At 40.6% G+C, this 18,060-nt stretch overlaps 1 protein-coding gene across 1 annotated transcript in view; it reads right to left on the reverse strand.

Annotated features, from left to right (window-relative positions):
• LOC8039626 (MAM and LDL-receptor class A domain-containing protein 2) overlaps positions 1-18,060 on the reverse strand; it is a 297,389-nt gene that overhangs the window by 212,665 nt on the left and 66,664 nt on the right. Inside the window, exons 14-18 of the mRNA XM_040210496.1 lie at positions 14,639-14,928; positions 10,194-10,296; positions 9,493-9,618; positions 4,298-4,551; positions 1,624-1,876 (exon numbers count right to left, since the gene is read on the reverse strand). Of these exons, the coding sequence (XP_040066430.1) occupies positions 1,624-1,876; positions 4,298-4,551; positions 9,493-9,618; positions 10,194-10,296; positions 14,639-14,928 (1,026 nt within the window). The remainder of the gene's footprint in view (positions 1-1,623; positions 1,877-4,297; positions 4,552-9,492; positions 9,619-10,193; positions 10,297-14,638; positions 14,929-18,060) is intronic.

Below are 18,060 nucleotides of genomic sequence, written 5' to 3' on the forward strand. Positions count from 1 at the left end.
AGGGGCCCTTCAGTTTGAGTGCAGTTTGAGTGAGGTTTCTGAATTCGGCGGTTACTCTTGCTTCGAGCCACGCAAGCCACGCCTTAAGTTTCTTAAGATGTCAGCGATTGTAGAACTTCTAAAAAAACGTTCACCGAGTTTTAATGGTTCACTTGGAAAACAGATTGAAACTGGAAAGTTTTCAAATCCCTTCCGCGAATTATATAAAAAATATTGGCCTCGACATTTACCATCAAAGTACAGATATGCTTGAAATAAATTCTAGGAAACTGGTGATGGACTTGGTGTGTCAAGTGACGCATATTTTCCCGCTAAATTTATCGGGGAAACAGAGTGGTTGTATGGGTCACGTCACGTCGGTTTCCCCCGCTAAATTTGGCGAGGAAACTGGATTGGTGCTTAGGTCCCAGGACGTAAATTTTTCCGCTAAATTTAGCATGTAACTGAATTGATATGTGAGTAACGTGACGTCAATTTCCCGCTAAATTTATTAGGGGAAACTGAATTTACGTTTTTGCCACAAGCCATAAATGTTCCCGCTATATTTAGCTGAGAAAGTGATTTGACGTATAGGTCACGTACCGTCAATTTCCACGAGGTGTGCAGGTCACGTGACGTCAGGTGACGTCACGTGCCTCCGCTTTCTTCGATAATTTCAAGGGAAAATGCACGGACAAGGGGACGGACTGATGAAAATCTTTTTGGGGGGTTTGGGGTAGAATTAAAAAGAATTTCATGCTTTAAAATAGTCGAAATATTCGGCTTAACGAACCGTAAAAGTAGAACGGAACAAGTGATGCATAACCGCGACAAAAGATATATCTACCACATTCGGAGCAGTATACGGTTTATACATCGACGTAATTCTGACATTATTTTTTTTTCTACTCTCTTATATGTATTGATCTACCCTATACTTTCATCCTATAACTAGCTGTCCTCTGAAAAGATTCGTAAGTGCACTATTCTTTAGAATTCACAAACATATGAGGAAACAGGCTTCTGATATTGTAATAAATTATATACACCGGAAAGAAAACACGAATCTTTCATGTGAAAATCATATATATTTTTAATGAGAAGATGTGTCAGTGTGATACGTCTACAATATTTCAAATCAAGAGCTCATAATGTTAATAAAAAATTCTATAAGCAAAAATTGAATCTATTATGGGATGTAAAATAAATTCAAAGTTAGATTATATTTTCTGTTATTATAACTCTAGTTAATATGGGTTCGAGTAGACGCACTGCGTTTACCGGAAATGATATGAAAACAATAATTAATTACGAAGGATTTTATATTATGTAGGTTTTGAGTGCATTTTGAACTTCAGAGTTTATCTGAGCAATACATTTTTATTTAGAACGCAGAAAACTAGTTTCGCGGCTTATTAATTCGCTAATTTCACGAAGCGTGCGCATCGAAAAATTTTCTCGGGCACAAAATTTTTTATAGTTTAAATTATATGTTACAATGGGGTGAAATATTCCTGAGGTTAATTTTTTTTTTTTTTTATTTTGCAATTTTTGAAATTTGTGAAAATGGTGTGCTCTCGAGAAAGCTCTTGCTTAGAGTGCTTCTATCTGTTCTTCAAAACAAGTCAAGACGTCATCACTCACATTTGGAGTATTCCACTGAAGGGCTCGGATATGGTGGCACTCTCGGAGGCAACTCTGGCTTTGCGACGCGTCCCGTGCCGACCAACCATTGGAGCCCTCCGAGAGTGAAGCCATTGACGTAGCCGCAAAAGTCCTCCGCGAAATCGCATTCATACAGGGGTTTGCAGGGCTCGGGGTCAAGTTGCACGTCATCGATACCAAGTGTATCTAAAGTATGGTCTTTGCTTGACATGATGATCGCCCGAAACACCACCTGAAATATTGAATTTATGTCTCTGTTCGGTTGCACGGTGAACAAAAGGACAAGGCAAAATGAGTGTGCAATTCAAGTATAACCTTTGTTTCGCTCATTCCCAGGGCGAATATGCTATATTGTAATATGCAGCCAAAGAAGCGCATAGTGTGGCGAGTTGCGAGAACCTTATTATCGCTCCCTGCAGCCAATCAGAATGCAGTATTAGACGACAAGAATGCCGCATAATGAATCACAAAGACTGGTGCGTGATCATAATGTGTTACTTAAGCTGTCAGTCCCTATGCAGGGTGTCCCAAGCGGACCTTCGGCTGTAAGACGAGCGAGGAAAATCTTCGCCCGCACATAGAGTGTGAAACTTTCACCGAGTGCGCAGTGAGCATGTCGGGTTTACCGTGTGAATTTAAAGGTGTTAAAATTCTAAAAATATTGTGCGCAAAAAAAAAAAAGCTTGCCAAAGTAAAGGTAGGGGGTGTTAGCAGGCGACTGAGTTAGCGACGCTATATACTCGTGGCGCCACCTCCTAATAGGCGCAGCGTGCAGGCAAGAGGGTGCGTCGTCTGCTCGCTGCACCTGTCGGAAGATGGCGCCACAAGTAAATAACGTCGCTAACTGGGGCGTGTACGAACACTGCCAACCTTGGGTTCGGAAATTTCTTTTTGGCTTTCATTTTTTTATAAAGAAAACTGCGCATTGTCATTTTCACGCGGTAAATCTGACCTGCATGCTGACTGGCACCTCGAGAAGAGCCCAGCGTGGCACTTCCGAAGCGTTCTACGCAGCCAAGGTGATTCCAGAAAAAAAAAAAAAAGTCAGGCAGGGAGTTTAACATCATAAGCCGCACCCTATATATCTCGAGCTACAAATGACTGTAATAAAAATACTGACAGCTCAAAGGCCGCTGGACGGGAATGTTACATTCACGCTTTGAGCTTCGGGAGTCGCTCTTTGGCGTTCGTACCGTCTAATTCCGCAATTTCGTCGGATTCGAGGTATGCTTCGTTTCTCCGTAAGTCTGAACGCAGTCACCGCTACGAGTGGATGGGGTCACCCAAGCAATACTAAATATGCAACGCCACGAAAATTAACGTCTTTCTTTGTGTGTCTTATCACCGGCTGAACGAATCAGGCTCAGCGAAAACGCCTTGACGCATTTTTAGAGAAAATGCTTGTGTTTCAGCTCTCAGGCGCCAATTTCCGGCTTGAGCGGCATCGGCCTCGGCCTCGGCCTCGGCGTAACCACGCGCGTTGGGTTATGCGAATAATGCAAGCGGGCATAACTGCGCGTTACATTATGGGAAAACGTCCTTACGAAATTTACAGGGAAAAGTTTCACTAAATGCTTCCGTTGAATTTAGCGGAAAAGGTTCCCCCAAAAGTTATCGAAAAAATATCCCTACTAAATTTAACGGAAAACTTTCTCTGCTAAATTTAGCGGAAAAACGTCTAAATTTAACGAAAAATTTTCCCGCTAATTTAAGAGGAAGCATTTCCCCGCAGAAATTAGGGGAAAATGTCCCTGCTAAGAAATTTTCGCTGAATTTAGCGGGAAATTTAGAGATAGTTTTCCGCTAAAAGGGACGGAAGCAGGAGAGGAGGAGGGGAGGTTACGGAGGGAGATGAGGGCTGTACACTCCCCTCCGTATCCTCCCCTCCTCCTCTTCAAGAGCTGCGCTCCAATTCGGCATTACACAGTAATGCCGAATTGGGATTACTCTGCAATGCCAATGCGTTATTACGTCACAGAGTAAATGTAATAAAGTAACTTATAAACGTAAACGTAACTCGTAACGTCTCAGAGTAAGCGTTACAAGTTAGAGAGTAAACGTCTTTTATTCTTTTTTTTTAATCGTTTGCTGAGTTCAGGCTGAAGTGGAAACAAAACTTGACCGCAGCACATGCCCTGTTATATGATGTGCGGAATGTGCTTATTAATGCGAAAGCATTAGCTGTCCCATGGAGTGAACCGGCGTTATCCGCTTTTGAAGCCGCGCCAAACGGCACCTAAATTATCCTGTCCCATGGAGCGACACCTGTTGTCTGTAGCAGATAAATTGATGGGAAACTCCCAATGGCTGGCGGGCGGAATAGTTCCAAGGAACGACACTCCACAGCGACGCCCACTTTATGGCGCAGCGGTGCGGCCGCCGTAAGTGGGAGAGGGTGGCCGGGCTCTGCAGATCGGACGGCCGCAGAGCCCGCCCGGACAGCCTACGCAGAGGTCACCCGGCCGGGCTCAGCGCGGCGCGCAGGATGTAGCAATATGCTGTTACGTATACCAATGCCTTCGCATTCCTACAGGGTAGCAGTCATATTTGTCTTCATTTTTACAGATTGTCTAGTCAAATCGGCGACACTTTTTTATATCCCCGCATAGTTGTCTCGCTCGCGTTTAATCTCCTTTATATTTTTGGTCGTTACCTTGAGTTTTTCCTGGGACACGATCGGCACTCGAGCGAGCATCCAATCGTCTTGCGGGTATGGTGGTTGCTCCCAAATAACACTGGACTCTTTGGCACCCGACACAGCGAGCTCCACGACGATTTTGCCAAGATTGGGTTTATCTCTTTTGTACCAGAACTTCAGGCACTGCGGTTCCAAGCGCCCTTGAAACCACGGACTCGTCACTGTAGAGCCGTTTCCTTCCTTATACGCCCGCAGCTCCAAGAAAGCGTCTGCAAATAAAGAAGAGAAACTCATCCGCTATGCACATCTGAAGATGTTGGTCACTTTTGTCAAAACCTCCAAATTGATAATGCATATCGCTTTCTTTTTTCCTTTAGTGATATCGAAAACTTCGTACGAAGGCCTTCTAACCTAGGAGGCGTTGCTTTTTCTCTAACGTGCTTCTAGATTTCGGCCAGTCTTGTTCTTTACTTATTAGGGTTAATATATATATATATATTTTTATTCGAAACCTATTCTTTTTAAAGCGTCCTTATTGATGCGTGAATGCCGCCCTCATTACATGTTTCTTGAGCTCGTCGGACATTCGAGGGACGAGCAACCGTCGCAGTCTGTTGAGTAATAAATAAAATTTAATTATTAACTGTTTTAATTAGGTTTATGGGCGTCGTTGCAATAGTATTTTTGAAGATAGCCGCCATGGAAGACTAGACCAACTTACAGAATTAAAAAGAAAGAAAAGAGAGCGGCTCTTTCGCAGTATCTAACAACAATGTCTCCCCTTTCTATCCTCCGTTTCCAAAACTGAAGTTCCAACTGGGTCGGAATCATTGACCACGTCACACACGTAGAAGTGACGGTTTCGTAACGTACGTACACGCTCTCATGTCTGCACTGCGGCTGTCTGGGTGTTGCTCGGGGTTTGCAAATTCGTTTGGACAGTCTTTAGTACTCTCATGTTTAATAGGCCATCACACTCGGAGCTTCGCTCGCAAGTCTTTGGCGGCGGGAGAGCCGCTTTGAAACATAGCTTAGGCGCACGAACGCCGGCTATGCCAGGTGTGTCAACAAAGAAAAATAACTTGGAGGACGCAGAAGCTTCGCCTTTAGGAGTAGAACGCGATAGCGTTATTAGGCCCCGTTCGCATCGCCTTGTGAATTACCGTGCAAGCGCGACATGCGTGGTGTTTTCAGCAGCGAGTCTCGCTCGCAACCAAAGGGTTGTAAGTTCGAATCCTGCCTAAAAGTCTTCAAAAACGTTTATTTAAAAAAAACACAGAAATTACAAAAAAAAAGATAACAAAAGAATTAATAGCCTGCGTGCGAGGCGCGTGAAAAAAAAAAAGAAAATACCACGCGAAAATAAAAAAGTTTTAGTGTGATATTTACGGCGCAAGACTCAAATTGGTAGGTAGTCACATCCTTTCCACCTCCTTTTTTTTTATATCTTGGCATTTTGGGCGCTCGGAGGAGAGAATCTGTGGCCATCACGTTGAGGTGGTGATGAGTATATGAAGATCTTTTTTAGGTGGAAGGAGTTCATGGTCATCTCATTACGTCATATACTTTGCGCGCGTAATTCAGACACAACTAAAATAAACCTCGCGCAGTCAAAATTGCTCTCGAACATTTTTTTTTGTCGCATAAAATTCATTCTCTGACCCGCATGGCCCAACCAGACTGTTAAAAAACACTTTTTTTTCTTCAGTGTAGCTAATGAATTACTTTATAAAGGAAAATTCTTTGAGATATGCGGCGGCCTTTAATTCGCATTACATTTAATGTTTCTAATAACTTTCATTTCATGGGTAACGTCACGTTACACGCAAGCGTTTTAGATTTTTTTTTTTTTTTTTAATTCTTGAACGTGGTCAGGTGGCGTGGACGTCATGACACTATGGATCAGTCAGGATTTCTGCTCCACGCCACCAACGCCGGCGTTTCAGCACGCCACCGATGCTGTGCGCCACGAGCTACATAACACTATCGCGTTAGTAAAGAAATAATACACTGCCTACGTAAATTTATATTATGATTATATGCCTACCTTCTTGAAATTAAGGCTAAAACTAATCTGTAATGGTGCCATGTGTAGGCTTGCAAGGAGTGCAGATATGAGATCATGACGATTTTTTTACATCACACCGTCAGCTTCTACAAACGTCACGTGGCCAGCGCTTCGGCTTACTTGAAACTTTCAATTTCCGAATCTGAGTTTAGAAAGGGGAGAAATGGTTGACGGATATCTGCGAACCTGTTGCTTATTTTTCAGATTGTGTAAGTTGGTCTAGCCTTCTCCGGCGACTGTCTTCAAAATTACAATTGGAACATGTCCCATAAAATCAATAATTAAAAATGTCATTGAAATTGTTACTTGATTGCGCATCAGAGTGTGACGCTTGTTAGTCCCTCGAATGTAGGCCGAGTTCAAGAAACATATCGTGAATTCGGCATTCCCGTAGCAGTAAAGACACTTTTTTACTATTCTTTTAATAAATGTTTACTTCCCTGTATATTAACTGAAGTTAATCTGGCTTTAATGCTTTTCGCGTTAACGTGGTATCTTACAAAGACTTTCTAAATTCAATATTTACACTGTAACTTAAATAAACTTCGCAACTACCATGTTCCCAATTATTCGGTTACTCGTAGGACTTTTCAGCGCGGTCTTGCGGGAAAGGAGTGGTAAAAATTGACGCACTTTCATTGTTCTGCGTTCCATAGATTTTATTTTCGATATTCGGGATAGGACCGTGACTGCGTGAAAAGGAACAAACTGTCGAACGCACATTTCTTGAAACAGGGGCCATAAATTTTCAATACTAAAATGCCCGATTTTCCTGAATGCAACTCAAGCCTTTTGCATTTGACTGTTTTCTATTAACGACTTTTGTAGTTATGTTCAGCAATTAAAAATAATTTTTCGAAGACTATGTTAATTTTATTTGTGTTTTGCACTCTACTCAACCACCTTTTAAATTTCAGCATTTCACGTGTAGCACGATTTTTTAGCAAACACTAGTTTTCCTTGTGTATGCAAATTTGGAGTCCCGGAAGCACAAAGAGGCTACGGTAAAACTAACTTGATTTTTTTGCCAGATTCTGGGTATCATGGTTCTAAATACTCAGACAAGGAGCAAAGTTAGGTCACGCGTGAGTTCTTCTGTTATCACCTTGACAGAGCGAGTGACACCATCAGAGGTCTACCACAAAAGACTGGTGTAATCGCTTTGAGTTAAGCTCGTGGTAAACTCATATCTTCAATACATTTAGGAAATATTACGCGCCTAAATCTTAACATATTATTCATAACTTTTTGATTAAAAAAAGCATTATGTTGATGAATTTCATATGTAATTATATTTATAAACCGTTTGGCTCTACAGACCGGATAACGGTACCGGGAAAAGAAATAGGCACGTGCGTCGAAATGCATAAGCGAACGTCTCTCTACCCCTTTGCCATGGTCGTGACTTTTTGAGGGTCTACGAGACCTAACCAGGGGATCTGGTTCAAGTGTAACAACTTGTTTGTACTGCAGAACCAATTGAATCAGAAATGTTAGGCTTAGACGCTTCGGCAAGGCAGAGCCTCTGTTACATGTGAAACACGATGATTCAATGTTTTCATTGTACTGCAGAATTGTTTTGATGTCTTGCAGCATACCAAAGGTCATTGAAAGAAAGGGGTTGCTCCATTTGTAGAACTTGCCTCTTGATAAATTCCGAACGGAAAAGACTTATATCACATTTTTGTGGTGTTTCTCTCTGATATTCTCAATGAAAAATAAATAAGACTCAATGACCATTACTTTCTTGTTTTCTTGATTGCTGCACATTTTATTGTTGATGGGATTTTCCTTTGATCTGTGGGTTTTAAATTACTTTTCTAAACGGTTTCAACTACTCGTTTTTCCGCTCGTTTTAGTCCAAATATTGGTCAATTTATTCAAAGAGCCATTCAATTTAATTTAAACGCCATTCAATTTATTCCCAGCGCCACCTCATTTAATCCCGCGGTCAGTCACATCAATCCACAATATATACTTTATTGTTTTATTGTCTTTGGTGGTGGTTTCCGCTTATACGTTTCATAAGTTAGAATAATCGTCTATACAACCGGACGCTGGGGGCTACTTATATTCTTATTACTATTTCGATCACTTGTTGTTTCTAGACGCAGGATTGACATGTTGATTACTCTTTTGGTTACCTCGAGTTATTAGTGGCACACTTGACTTTGCTTTAGATGAATTGAAGTTTTGTTTACACTTTATCATTACTTCGACTTATTGTTGATACAGTTCAGATGTTAAAAGTATGAATAAATTTTGAGATTACTATTTTATTACTTCTTGCTATTATTAAAAGGCTGAATTAAAATGCCTTAAAATTCTAATTACTTCGACCTATGAATTAATCAATTTGCATACAAAAAATTTGACAAACATATTTTTCATTACTCTTTTAATAACTTAGGGATATTATTGACAAAAATATAACTTCATGTAAGCTCATTCCATTTTATGATCACCTTTTGTTAAATAGCTATTATTGACACAAAAAACTTTATAGAAGGAAGCTTTTCGTTACTCAATCGATTACTTAGAATTATTATTAAGAAAGGCGAATTTATATAACTTCTGCTAAGAGTTTTATTACTCTTGATTACCCCTATTACACCTCACCCAATTGACTTTATATTAGCTCAATTAGATGAGTGGTTACTATTCGTTTTTGCACAATATATTAGTAACACAGTTCAGTTCATAGCATCATTATTGAGATCTTAATTACTTTGAGTAGCTATGACCTATTTTACTTTATAGTGGTCTAAGTGACCAATATAAAGCCCGAGCGACGACACATCAACCACCTTACTGTGAAATAATCAGTGTTGGGAGTCACCCGAACCCTTATCTTAAATAGTACAGAACGCTCTTCCGTTCCCCAGAAATGTTAAACAACTTCATGACAAAAAAACAAAACAAAAAACGATATGCCTCATGCTCCCAACATCCTACGTAAAGCTCGCAAGATCCCATTTTTGGAATCGCTCTTTGCACGTAGCAACAAAATGGTGGCTCTTTCAAAACTATTCAATAATAAAATATCGATACTCTAAGTGGCTTATTTTGTTGACTAACTTAAAAAGATGTAGGTAAATGCACAGGTTGTGAATGACTACAGACGACAACAAAAAAAACTTACTAGAATCGGGGGGTCCGGAGCGGGTGTGGGAGTTATAACCTCGCAGGAGGTTTGAATTGCGTCTCCAGCCGTTGCTGGTTCCTTCCAGGGTCCAATCGCAGGTGTCGTACTCGAAATCACACCAGCCTGTCAAGGAGGTTTGATCAGATAAAAATAGAATTGGTTAAAAGCCTTATTATAATCAGTATAATTATTTCGTCTTACATTTCATTTACTGCATTGCATATCCCAATAAAACATTACCAATCTAGCTTAAAAACGAAAAAAAAGCACAATAAAAAAATTTGTAAATGCATCAACCTATATTAGCAACAAGTATAATTTGCGCTCAACAATTCTCGGAAATACGTTTAAATCTGCAAACGACAAGAAAACACTCTATTTGAGCAACATTAAGCAATTACACCTAGTCAAGGTTAAAAATTAAAACATTCAAAAAAATTTTAATAATCATTATCGAACATGTAATGTGGAGCGTACCTGGGCATACATTATATACGCTGTTCTGTAATAGGACAGTTAATTTGGAGGTTTTAACAGGAAACAAAAAATCGTTAAATGTGTTACTGGATCCAAAATGGGCCCCACGCAGTCGGACTTTACAGCATTCAATTTCAAGTATGTCTGGACGCCTTTGTCGACCAACACCCTCGTTTCGTCAACTCAGTAGTGTAAAAAATAAATGTTCTCGATTTGCTTACCCAAACTGTCTGTTAGAAACTGACAAGCTCCGCTAGCAAACTCTACTGGGCCGATCGCCATCTCCGAAGCCTTGTTTCCATTACTGCCAATCATCAACTTAATCTATAAGAGAGATGTGAAACATCATCAGTTTGCTTATTTAATAGGCTCATGAACAGTATAATGCTTTGAGTATGATGCACAAAAACACCTCTGGAGTTGTTCATGCCCTCTCAGTGATGTCGCTCCATACTGTTCTTAGTGGGTCATGAAATTATCAAAATTGTGAAATTAACGAAAGAAAGTATGAATAATAGTCAAGACGGAGTTAATATACTAAACACAAAAATGTGGCATAAAACTCGGCAAATATTTTTTGGGGGTTACGCAATAAACATTGTTCGTTATTTTAAATGACGGCATAAATGATAGTACAGTCCCAAACGACATGATAAGGCCCTGGTGAGAGCGCGGCAGCAGAAACCTTAAATGCTATAAACGGAAGAGAGTTGAAGTATTATTAAGGCGATTACCTAAGCAAGCGACATTTTAGTGGCTGTTATATTTCCTTTTGTTAATCCCCAGTTCGTCGGCAATGAATTACTGACCACACGGGTAGTGAAAATGCTCGGAGAAGTACATTGAAAAAAAAAAATGAAAAAAGAGAACCTTTATGGGGTTTTACCTTGCGAAATTCTTTTCAAGCGCCCAAAGTTTGATCGCTCGACCTGCCGACCCAGTGAATTTGGCCACGGTTTATTTTGCCTGACAGCTGGTCAAGTGGGGAGTGATAACCAAATTTGAACAGCCCCTGAAGCATCGATAAAGGTTGAGCCTTTTTCCGATGGATGGCGGGGCACGCCTTTTGAGCCACTCTCTCGCCCGGGCTTACATTTTCCGCCACTGTACGGGCTGCGGCGACGAACTCACCGGAGAAAAGCTCCTCGCCAAACCATCTAATTTTGGGAAATGCTCACCGGCCTTTCGACGGCTGCTTAGAAAAGCTAATCTACGAATACGAGAAACGATCGTTCACTCAACTAAAATGCGTTCATGCAACTCAAGTATGTTTCAACGCACAAGCGCACGTGGTTCCTCCGCACGTTTGTAGCAAATTTGTGTTCAGGTATAGTTACACAAGGAAGACAAAATCATTAATTTTTACAGAGCGGCACTTGAAAGATAGCCGGGGGAAATATAAGCAGTGTCGTGTGGGCTACAGCTTGTAATTAGTTCCTGGATTGCGATGTATCCGATTACTTTACAACGTAGTGTATTCAGCCCTTCACGGCCAAATTTTCAATTTTCACGATTTCTTTAAGAACGTGCGCTTTTAATTCTAAGACATTCTGACTGGCAAATGAATAAATCCTGTAATTTTTCGTTATCCCGGCTAATATGTAACTATTCCAAGTGTCTCGGGAGTATAGTTGACATTAAAGCGGAACTATCTGGTTGCATCAGATCGTCCTTCTTTGAAGTGCCTAACACTTACGTTGGAGGTGACGGGAGCATAAATTGCACTGCTGCTTTTAAATAAAAACTGCCACCATGTGCAAAAATTAAATTCAAGGTAAGCTTATATCCGGGTGTGACGAAAGACTGCATAGCTTCTCCCCGGAAAGAAAGAAAGGTGAATGCGCCTTTTTTTTTTTTTTGACTATCAATTTGTTTTGATGGGATTTTCTCTGGGATATAGATTGCCTCCCAATCAACCTCTACCAAACATTGAAAAAAAAAAACAGAGCGGTTTGCGGGAGAGAAACTAACGCTTTGTTGTTGGGAAGCGTTTTACGAAAGTGCACCACTGTTTAGTGCTCGTAGCTATTCAATCCTCAAGACTAAATAAATATATTTATAATTATTCGTTTAGGGGCCGAGCTGCGAATAGCAAAGTTGTAGAGCGCATCGAGAAACACCGATCTAAGGTCTTTGCTACATGATATGCGCTGAGCACATTTTTTAGACAAAAGGAGGCCTGCCAAATAATTTAAAAAGAAAGACCCCGATACAACACACTTATGAGTCGTGCTTGCAGCGCTCTCAGTCGTGCTCCAAAGGAACCACTACCACCTTTTCACGGGTGCGTTGTCCGAGACAGGGCCTTGCGGCAGCAGGTGCTCGCAGCTGTCTTCGGGGCCTACACAAACACGAAGCCCTGTCTCGGACATGGCCCCAGTGGTGAGATGAAGCTAGTTCCTTCAGAGGACTTCTGGAAGCTCTGCAAGCTCGATGCGCGGGCGCGTTGTCACATGATATATTTTGTTTTATATTTCGCGTTTCTTTGTTTACGTTAATAAAAAGAAGCGCACAAAGCCTGTCACTTAGCAAACACCTTATATGGGTGTTTCTTAATGCGCTCTACAACATTGTAATTTAAACCTTGGCCATTAAACGAAGAATAAAATGTTAGTGTATATATGTTAATCCATAAATAACTAGACTCACTGAAAAATGGTGCACTTTGCTAAAACATTTTTGAACAACCTGCGTTGATTTCACTCCGGTAGAGCGCTTTTTTTAAGATTTGTGCAGGTTATTTGGGACATCCTGTATAAGTTATCACTTGTAGCCCACTCATATATATATTGAATTCTATAACAATATAAATTTCAATGCCGTGTGGCACGCATGCTAAGAAAACATTCAGGGTATGAATGCTTGTATTAGAATAAAAGTAAAACATCTTGTTACAGGCAAATTAACATAGTCTTCAACAGTATAAGAAAACACGTTCGGCAAGAGTTTGCTGAGTTCGTTTTGGTCAGGGGCACATCGAATGTGCCAATGAAATAAGCGAGCCTTTGTTTAGTTTTCTCCGAAAATGGAGTATATCTGGCAGAAATGGGCTTATCACGGCCGCATATAATGGCCTCGGCGAATGGGTCTTTCTTATTGTTAGAAAGCTTACATTAACAATAATTTTTGCAGACAGGTGTCACAGAATGAACGAAATGTACATCATTACCGTTCAATATTTAAACAAAAATATCTTAACAGTTTTATAGGAGTATATGTATACGCCTTGCATTATCAAAAATAACTTGAATTTATAATGTTCTTTAATTTTTATATAATTAAAAGCTAAAAAGATACGAGTTAAGGCCACTGAATACATAAAGTTTTGCATTTGAACAGACTTCTGGAAAAAAAGTAAGACTCTCGATTGATTAAGCTGTTGTGATGTGTAGCAATGAAAGAAGCACTTTAGCAAAAGTAATTTCCTATACATACACATTTGTTCACGTGGGCATTATGTTCCGGAGACAATAGAGTAGTTATAATTGTAATATAAAAATGACACACCAGCCAGAATATTTAAAAAGATAAAAACACTGCGCTCTGTGCATAGCAGGTGTGAGTCAAGGGTCATGTGTACACCTTGCAGTCACTGTTTTTTATGACTTTTTTAATGCTAGAAAAGGATGGATGGTCTAGTGGAACACTATTGCGCTCAATCACGCTATCCTTTTTTTTTCTCCTTTCAAATTGTATCCTTCAATAGACTGCAACCACATGTTCACTGCATTTACTCGAGTAATTGCCGCGCATCTTTTAAAAATGGCTTCTTTCGTCTACTTTCTTGCAAAACTCACATACAGCCAATCATCGCAGCCTGCATAAAAAGCGCTGCGAATAACGAGGTCGAGAGAACGACTCCCCGTAAATTCGCGATCTTAGCGATAGCATTTCCCATGAAGGCGTAATGTCTGCCCCGTAAATCGCTGTCATTTTTCTGCCGATCGCCACAATTCGTTATTCTCGTGCTCGGTGAGAAAGTACAACCACAGGCTTTTTCATAAACAGCGCGTCTGTTGCTCTAGCAACTTCGGAACAATTGCATCACTTCACGATAAAAAAAAATCGTAATTTTCGCGATGTTTACACTCGCTGAGAGCATAACAAACACAGCACGTTCTCTATAGGACTGGTAAAAGCAAATGAGTTGGATATGAATACTTAAATTCGAAAGAACAAAACGCGAAGGACAAGCACAGAACACCTTCTCTTAGTTGGGATCTCGCTCAGGCAGGAATTTCGGCGCCCAAAGTAAACGTTTTTGATAAATGACAGAGGGTGTCCTTTGTTTCTCCTACGTGTTTTATTATTTCCATCTTAGGTAAGGACGTGCCCTACTATGATCATGCTTCTTGAATCAATCGTTCCTCGTCACCGTTTTTATCGGTTCATGAGGCAATCCAAATGGTTTCGGAGGAAAGATAAGGGGCCCAGGATTCCCCGCGGCCCGTCTTTCTTAAGTTTCAGATAACACTAATCAGCACCAAAATCTCCCCCCCTCAAAAAAAAAAAAAACGCGACGGGGTTATGTTTACGTTCTGTGCTTTCTTATTGGCTGCAAGGCCATTATAAGTTTCTCGCGATCCGCCAAGCCCTGTTTTCTTAAGCTCTCTTTGACCGTAGAAATATCTCGAGAAATCATGCAGCGGTTAAGGGAAATGCTCACCGTGTTGAACTCGGCATTCATATTCAGATTTCGCTGCACCGTGAACCAGCGGTCGACGGTAGTTCGGCCAGCGTGGAAGATGAAGGATTGATAAACTACCCTGCGGTGACCCTCCTCGGCCTTATCTTCATTCATCAAGGACACTCGCATGACGGTTCCCAGCGCGCCGAACAAGTGGTATCGGAACGTGGCGCAAACAGGTTGCGTCTGCCTGGGGACCTTCGGGGACGTCAGTAGCAGAGGGCCATGGTTCTTGGCGATCATTGCACCAGTTGCGAAGATGAAGGTACCTGTTGGAGGAACGTAAAATTGAGATAAATATCTGCTCTTACCTTTCGACACATAAAGACAAAGATTTTTTCTGTTTCTACTTTTTTTAAGTTCGAGAAACTCTATCGTCCTCGAATGGCAGCCATGAAACCTCTCGCCGTCTGGGCATTGATATAATAAAAGAGTGCAGAAGCTCATATACCTAGCAAACAATAGTGCACAGGCTATACTGCGCCTGTGACTGGCCTAGTCGTAAGTAGCGAACAAGGAGGAACGCCGAGGGGTATGACAACGCACTTTTGACGCGGCTTGATTGCCTTAATTGAATCAGAATTGGTGAGGGAAAGGAATCAACTCTCTTACGTCACGCCACTGCGGTCGCACTTTTGTCGGCACTGCGTATAAGCAAATCCATTACTCCCCCCCCCCCCCCCCCCCCCCCGGATTTGATTTCTGCGCACACGTCCGCACCTGTTGCAAGCAATACAGGTCGTTTTTTTTTTTGTTTTGTATTTTGTAAACAGTGTGTTTGTGTACAGAGAGTGCTTGGTACAGGGGCATATTCAGGTGCTTCTCCACCTGCTCAGATATTGCTAGACTATGAATATGCTTAACTTGGGTTTCCGAGGCAGTTCAGGAAATTCGGGAGCTCGAGGAACCCGTGAGGGTATACTGGGGTAGGACGCCTGGGTCCATCGGAAGCCAGTTTGAGAGCCTATACGCTCAAAGAAATATGGCGCGACTACTTTATCGCTAACGACTGCGAAGAGCCGATGGCTGCAATCTGGAGCCCGGCCAAGGACGAGGTTCATCGTATGCTTAGACCTAAGAAGTACCGACTACGCCTCGACGCACCGAACTTGGTGAAACGCCACGCTAAGGGTAACACTGCACACTTCGTTTCGTGCTTAGTGTGCAACGCTACCAAAGCTGGTGGCGCGAGCATGGGGCTTAGTCTCCTTGATCATTCGCACGCGTTCTCGCCCAAATAAAACCATAGATGAAGCCACGCGCTCGTGCAAGTAGCATTGACAGCCTTGTATATTAAGTGTGAATCGGAGTATAGACATTGTTTAAGAATCTAAACATATTTTTAGCCTCGTCATTCACCGAAATCTTTCTATAAATCGAAGCGATTGGCTCTCGTAACTTTTTTGCAGGCAAGTGTAGATGCTGGAGATTCCTTAGAATGCACAAACTCCAGTGTCTGTACTTTCCCTCGAAAGCACCTGGAAGAGTTGATTGCTAGTCTATGAATGGGGTGAACCCAAAAAGAGATGTTCAGCTTCGCCACCTAAAAAAAGAACCGTACGCTCTCTGGCACTGAGCATCATTAGTCACATGCTTGCGTAAAACAAAATGTCAAAACGCAAAGCTTTTTTTGTTTTTTTTACGCTTATAGATTTTTTTAGAGCAAGCCCAAGCACAGCCATGGTCACGATCCAACGGAACTAATCAAACCGAACCAAAAGTTGATCGTAATGACGTTATCTTTGTGCGTTTAGGTTAGGTTAGGTGGCGTTAACGATCAGCTAAATCAATCGCGCTGAGTGAGCACAGCGTGGTCCTACGCACTTCTTGGCGCACGATTGCTTTAACCCTTGATAGCAAACGCATAAATGCGACAATCGAGGAGGAAGCACTTTTAGAGTTGCGTGATTCGGTTCATCGAGTTGTAGCGTTTTAGCCGCGGTCGCACTTAATCCGCTCAGGGGATAATAGACCTTTCCTGCCCTTATCACCCGGGCACAAAAATGCTGAGTCACTGAGCTGTGCACGCATGCGCGGGGTCCGGTATACCGCACAACAGAGATCCAGTGCATGTTTGGAAGGTTTTTTTCAAGGTCCAGTAGAAAAAGATGGAAGCGAGCAGAGGGCGATTTTTTTTTCTCTTTTAATGGCCTTATGGACCTTTTGAGTAATCGCCTTTTTCCGCGCTGGCATCTTCGTCTGCTTGGTTGTGGCACGGCTTCTGAACATGCCCAGTGATTTTCCAGCTCCACCTGTATGTTTGTAATGGCCAACATTCTCGCGTGCCTTACGGGAATCTACGTAGGAGCGAAATATTTATCAAAATGATTAAAAATCATTTACTTTTCCAAAGCGTACCACTCACATTTGTTAAAACACATTCAAGCGATGGGTGAATTGTATTTTTGTAAAAACTAATGAATGGGCCTCAGTGCAGCTAAATCGCTGTAGTTTTGCAATCGTAAAACAACGAAAGAAGTAGTTAACAGTTCCGAAAATGCAATAAGTTGAAACCCAGTTAACGTGAAACTCCCTAGTGAAAAAGCCATTTGTATCAGAAATTGATTGTGTCCAATAGCACATAAGAATCAAACAAGATGTACAATAACATATAAGAACTATATAGAACTATAGAATAAGAATATATAAGAACCATGTAACAAACTCATAACAAGTTATCATATGATCCATATATGTTCTTATGTATATATTATAGTTCTTATATAGTTAATATGCGGCTCTTATATGGTCTTATATATATTTTCGGATTCATAGTGTTTATTGGACACAGAAATTTCTCATACTAATGAGATTTTTCAATGGGCCGGTTCTGTATACAAAAACTATATGAGAATACGCCAAATCACTTCAAAGTCCACATAGTGCAGAAATTATTGTTTTACGAATATGCATGTCTAACAACGTGCAAGGAGCAACACCTTGCACGTTATTAGTTCTCATTTAACGCTCGGTGTGTTAGAAGAAAAATACATTCAAAGTAATGTGATAAAAAAAGAAACCTGCTTTTATATGCAAAAGTGTTCTGTTATGTACCTCTTTTTTCAGTGACATTTTCTGTTCTCGGCGACGTTATCAAATATGAAGCATTGAAAACCGGATAAATTACACGCACATTAAATAAAATCTAAAACATAAAAATGTATATATATGTATCTATATATATATATATATATATATATATATATATATATATATATATATATATATATATATATATATATATATATATATTATATATATATATATATATATATACTATATATATATATATATATATATATATATATACTATATATAGTATATATATATATAGTATATATATATATATATATATATATATATATATATATATATATATAATATATTATATATATATATAG

The sequence above is a fragment of the Ixodes scapularis genome, unplaced genomic scaffold (genome assembly GCF_016920785.2).
Source record: "Ixodes scapularis isolate PalLabHiFi unplaced genomic scaffold, ASM1692078v2 PGA_scaffold6__148_contigs__length_123643588, whole genome shotgun sequence".
Lineage (NCBI taxonomy): Eukaryota > Metazoa > Arthropoda > Arachnida > Ixodida > Ixodidae > Ixodes > Ixodes scapularis.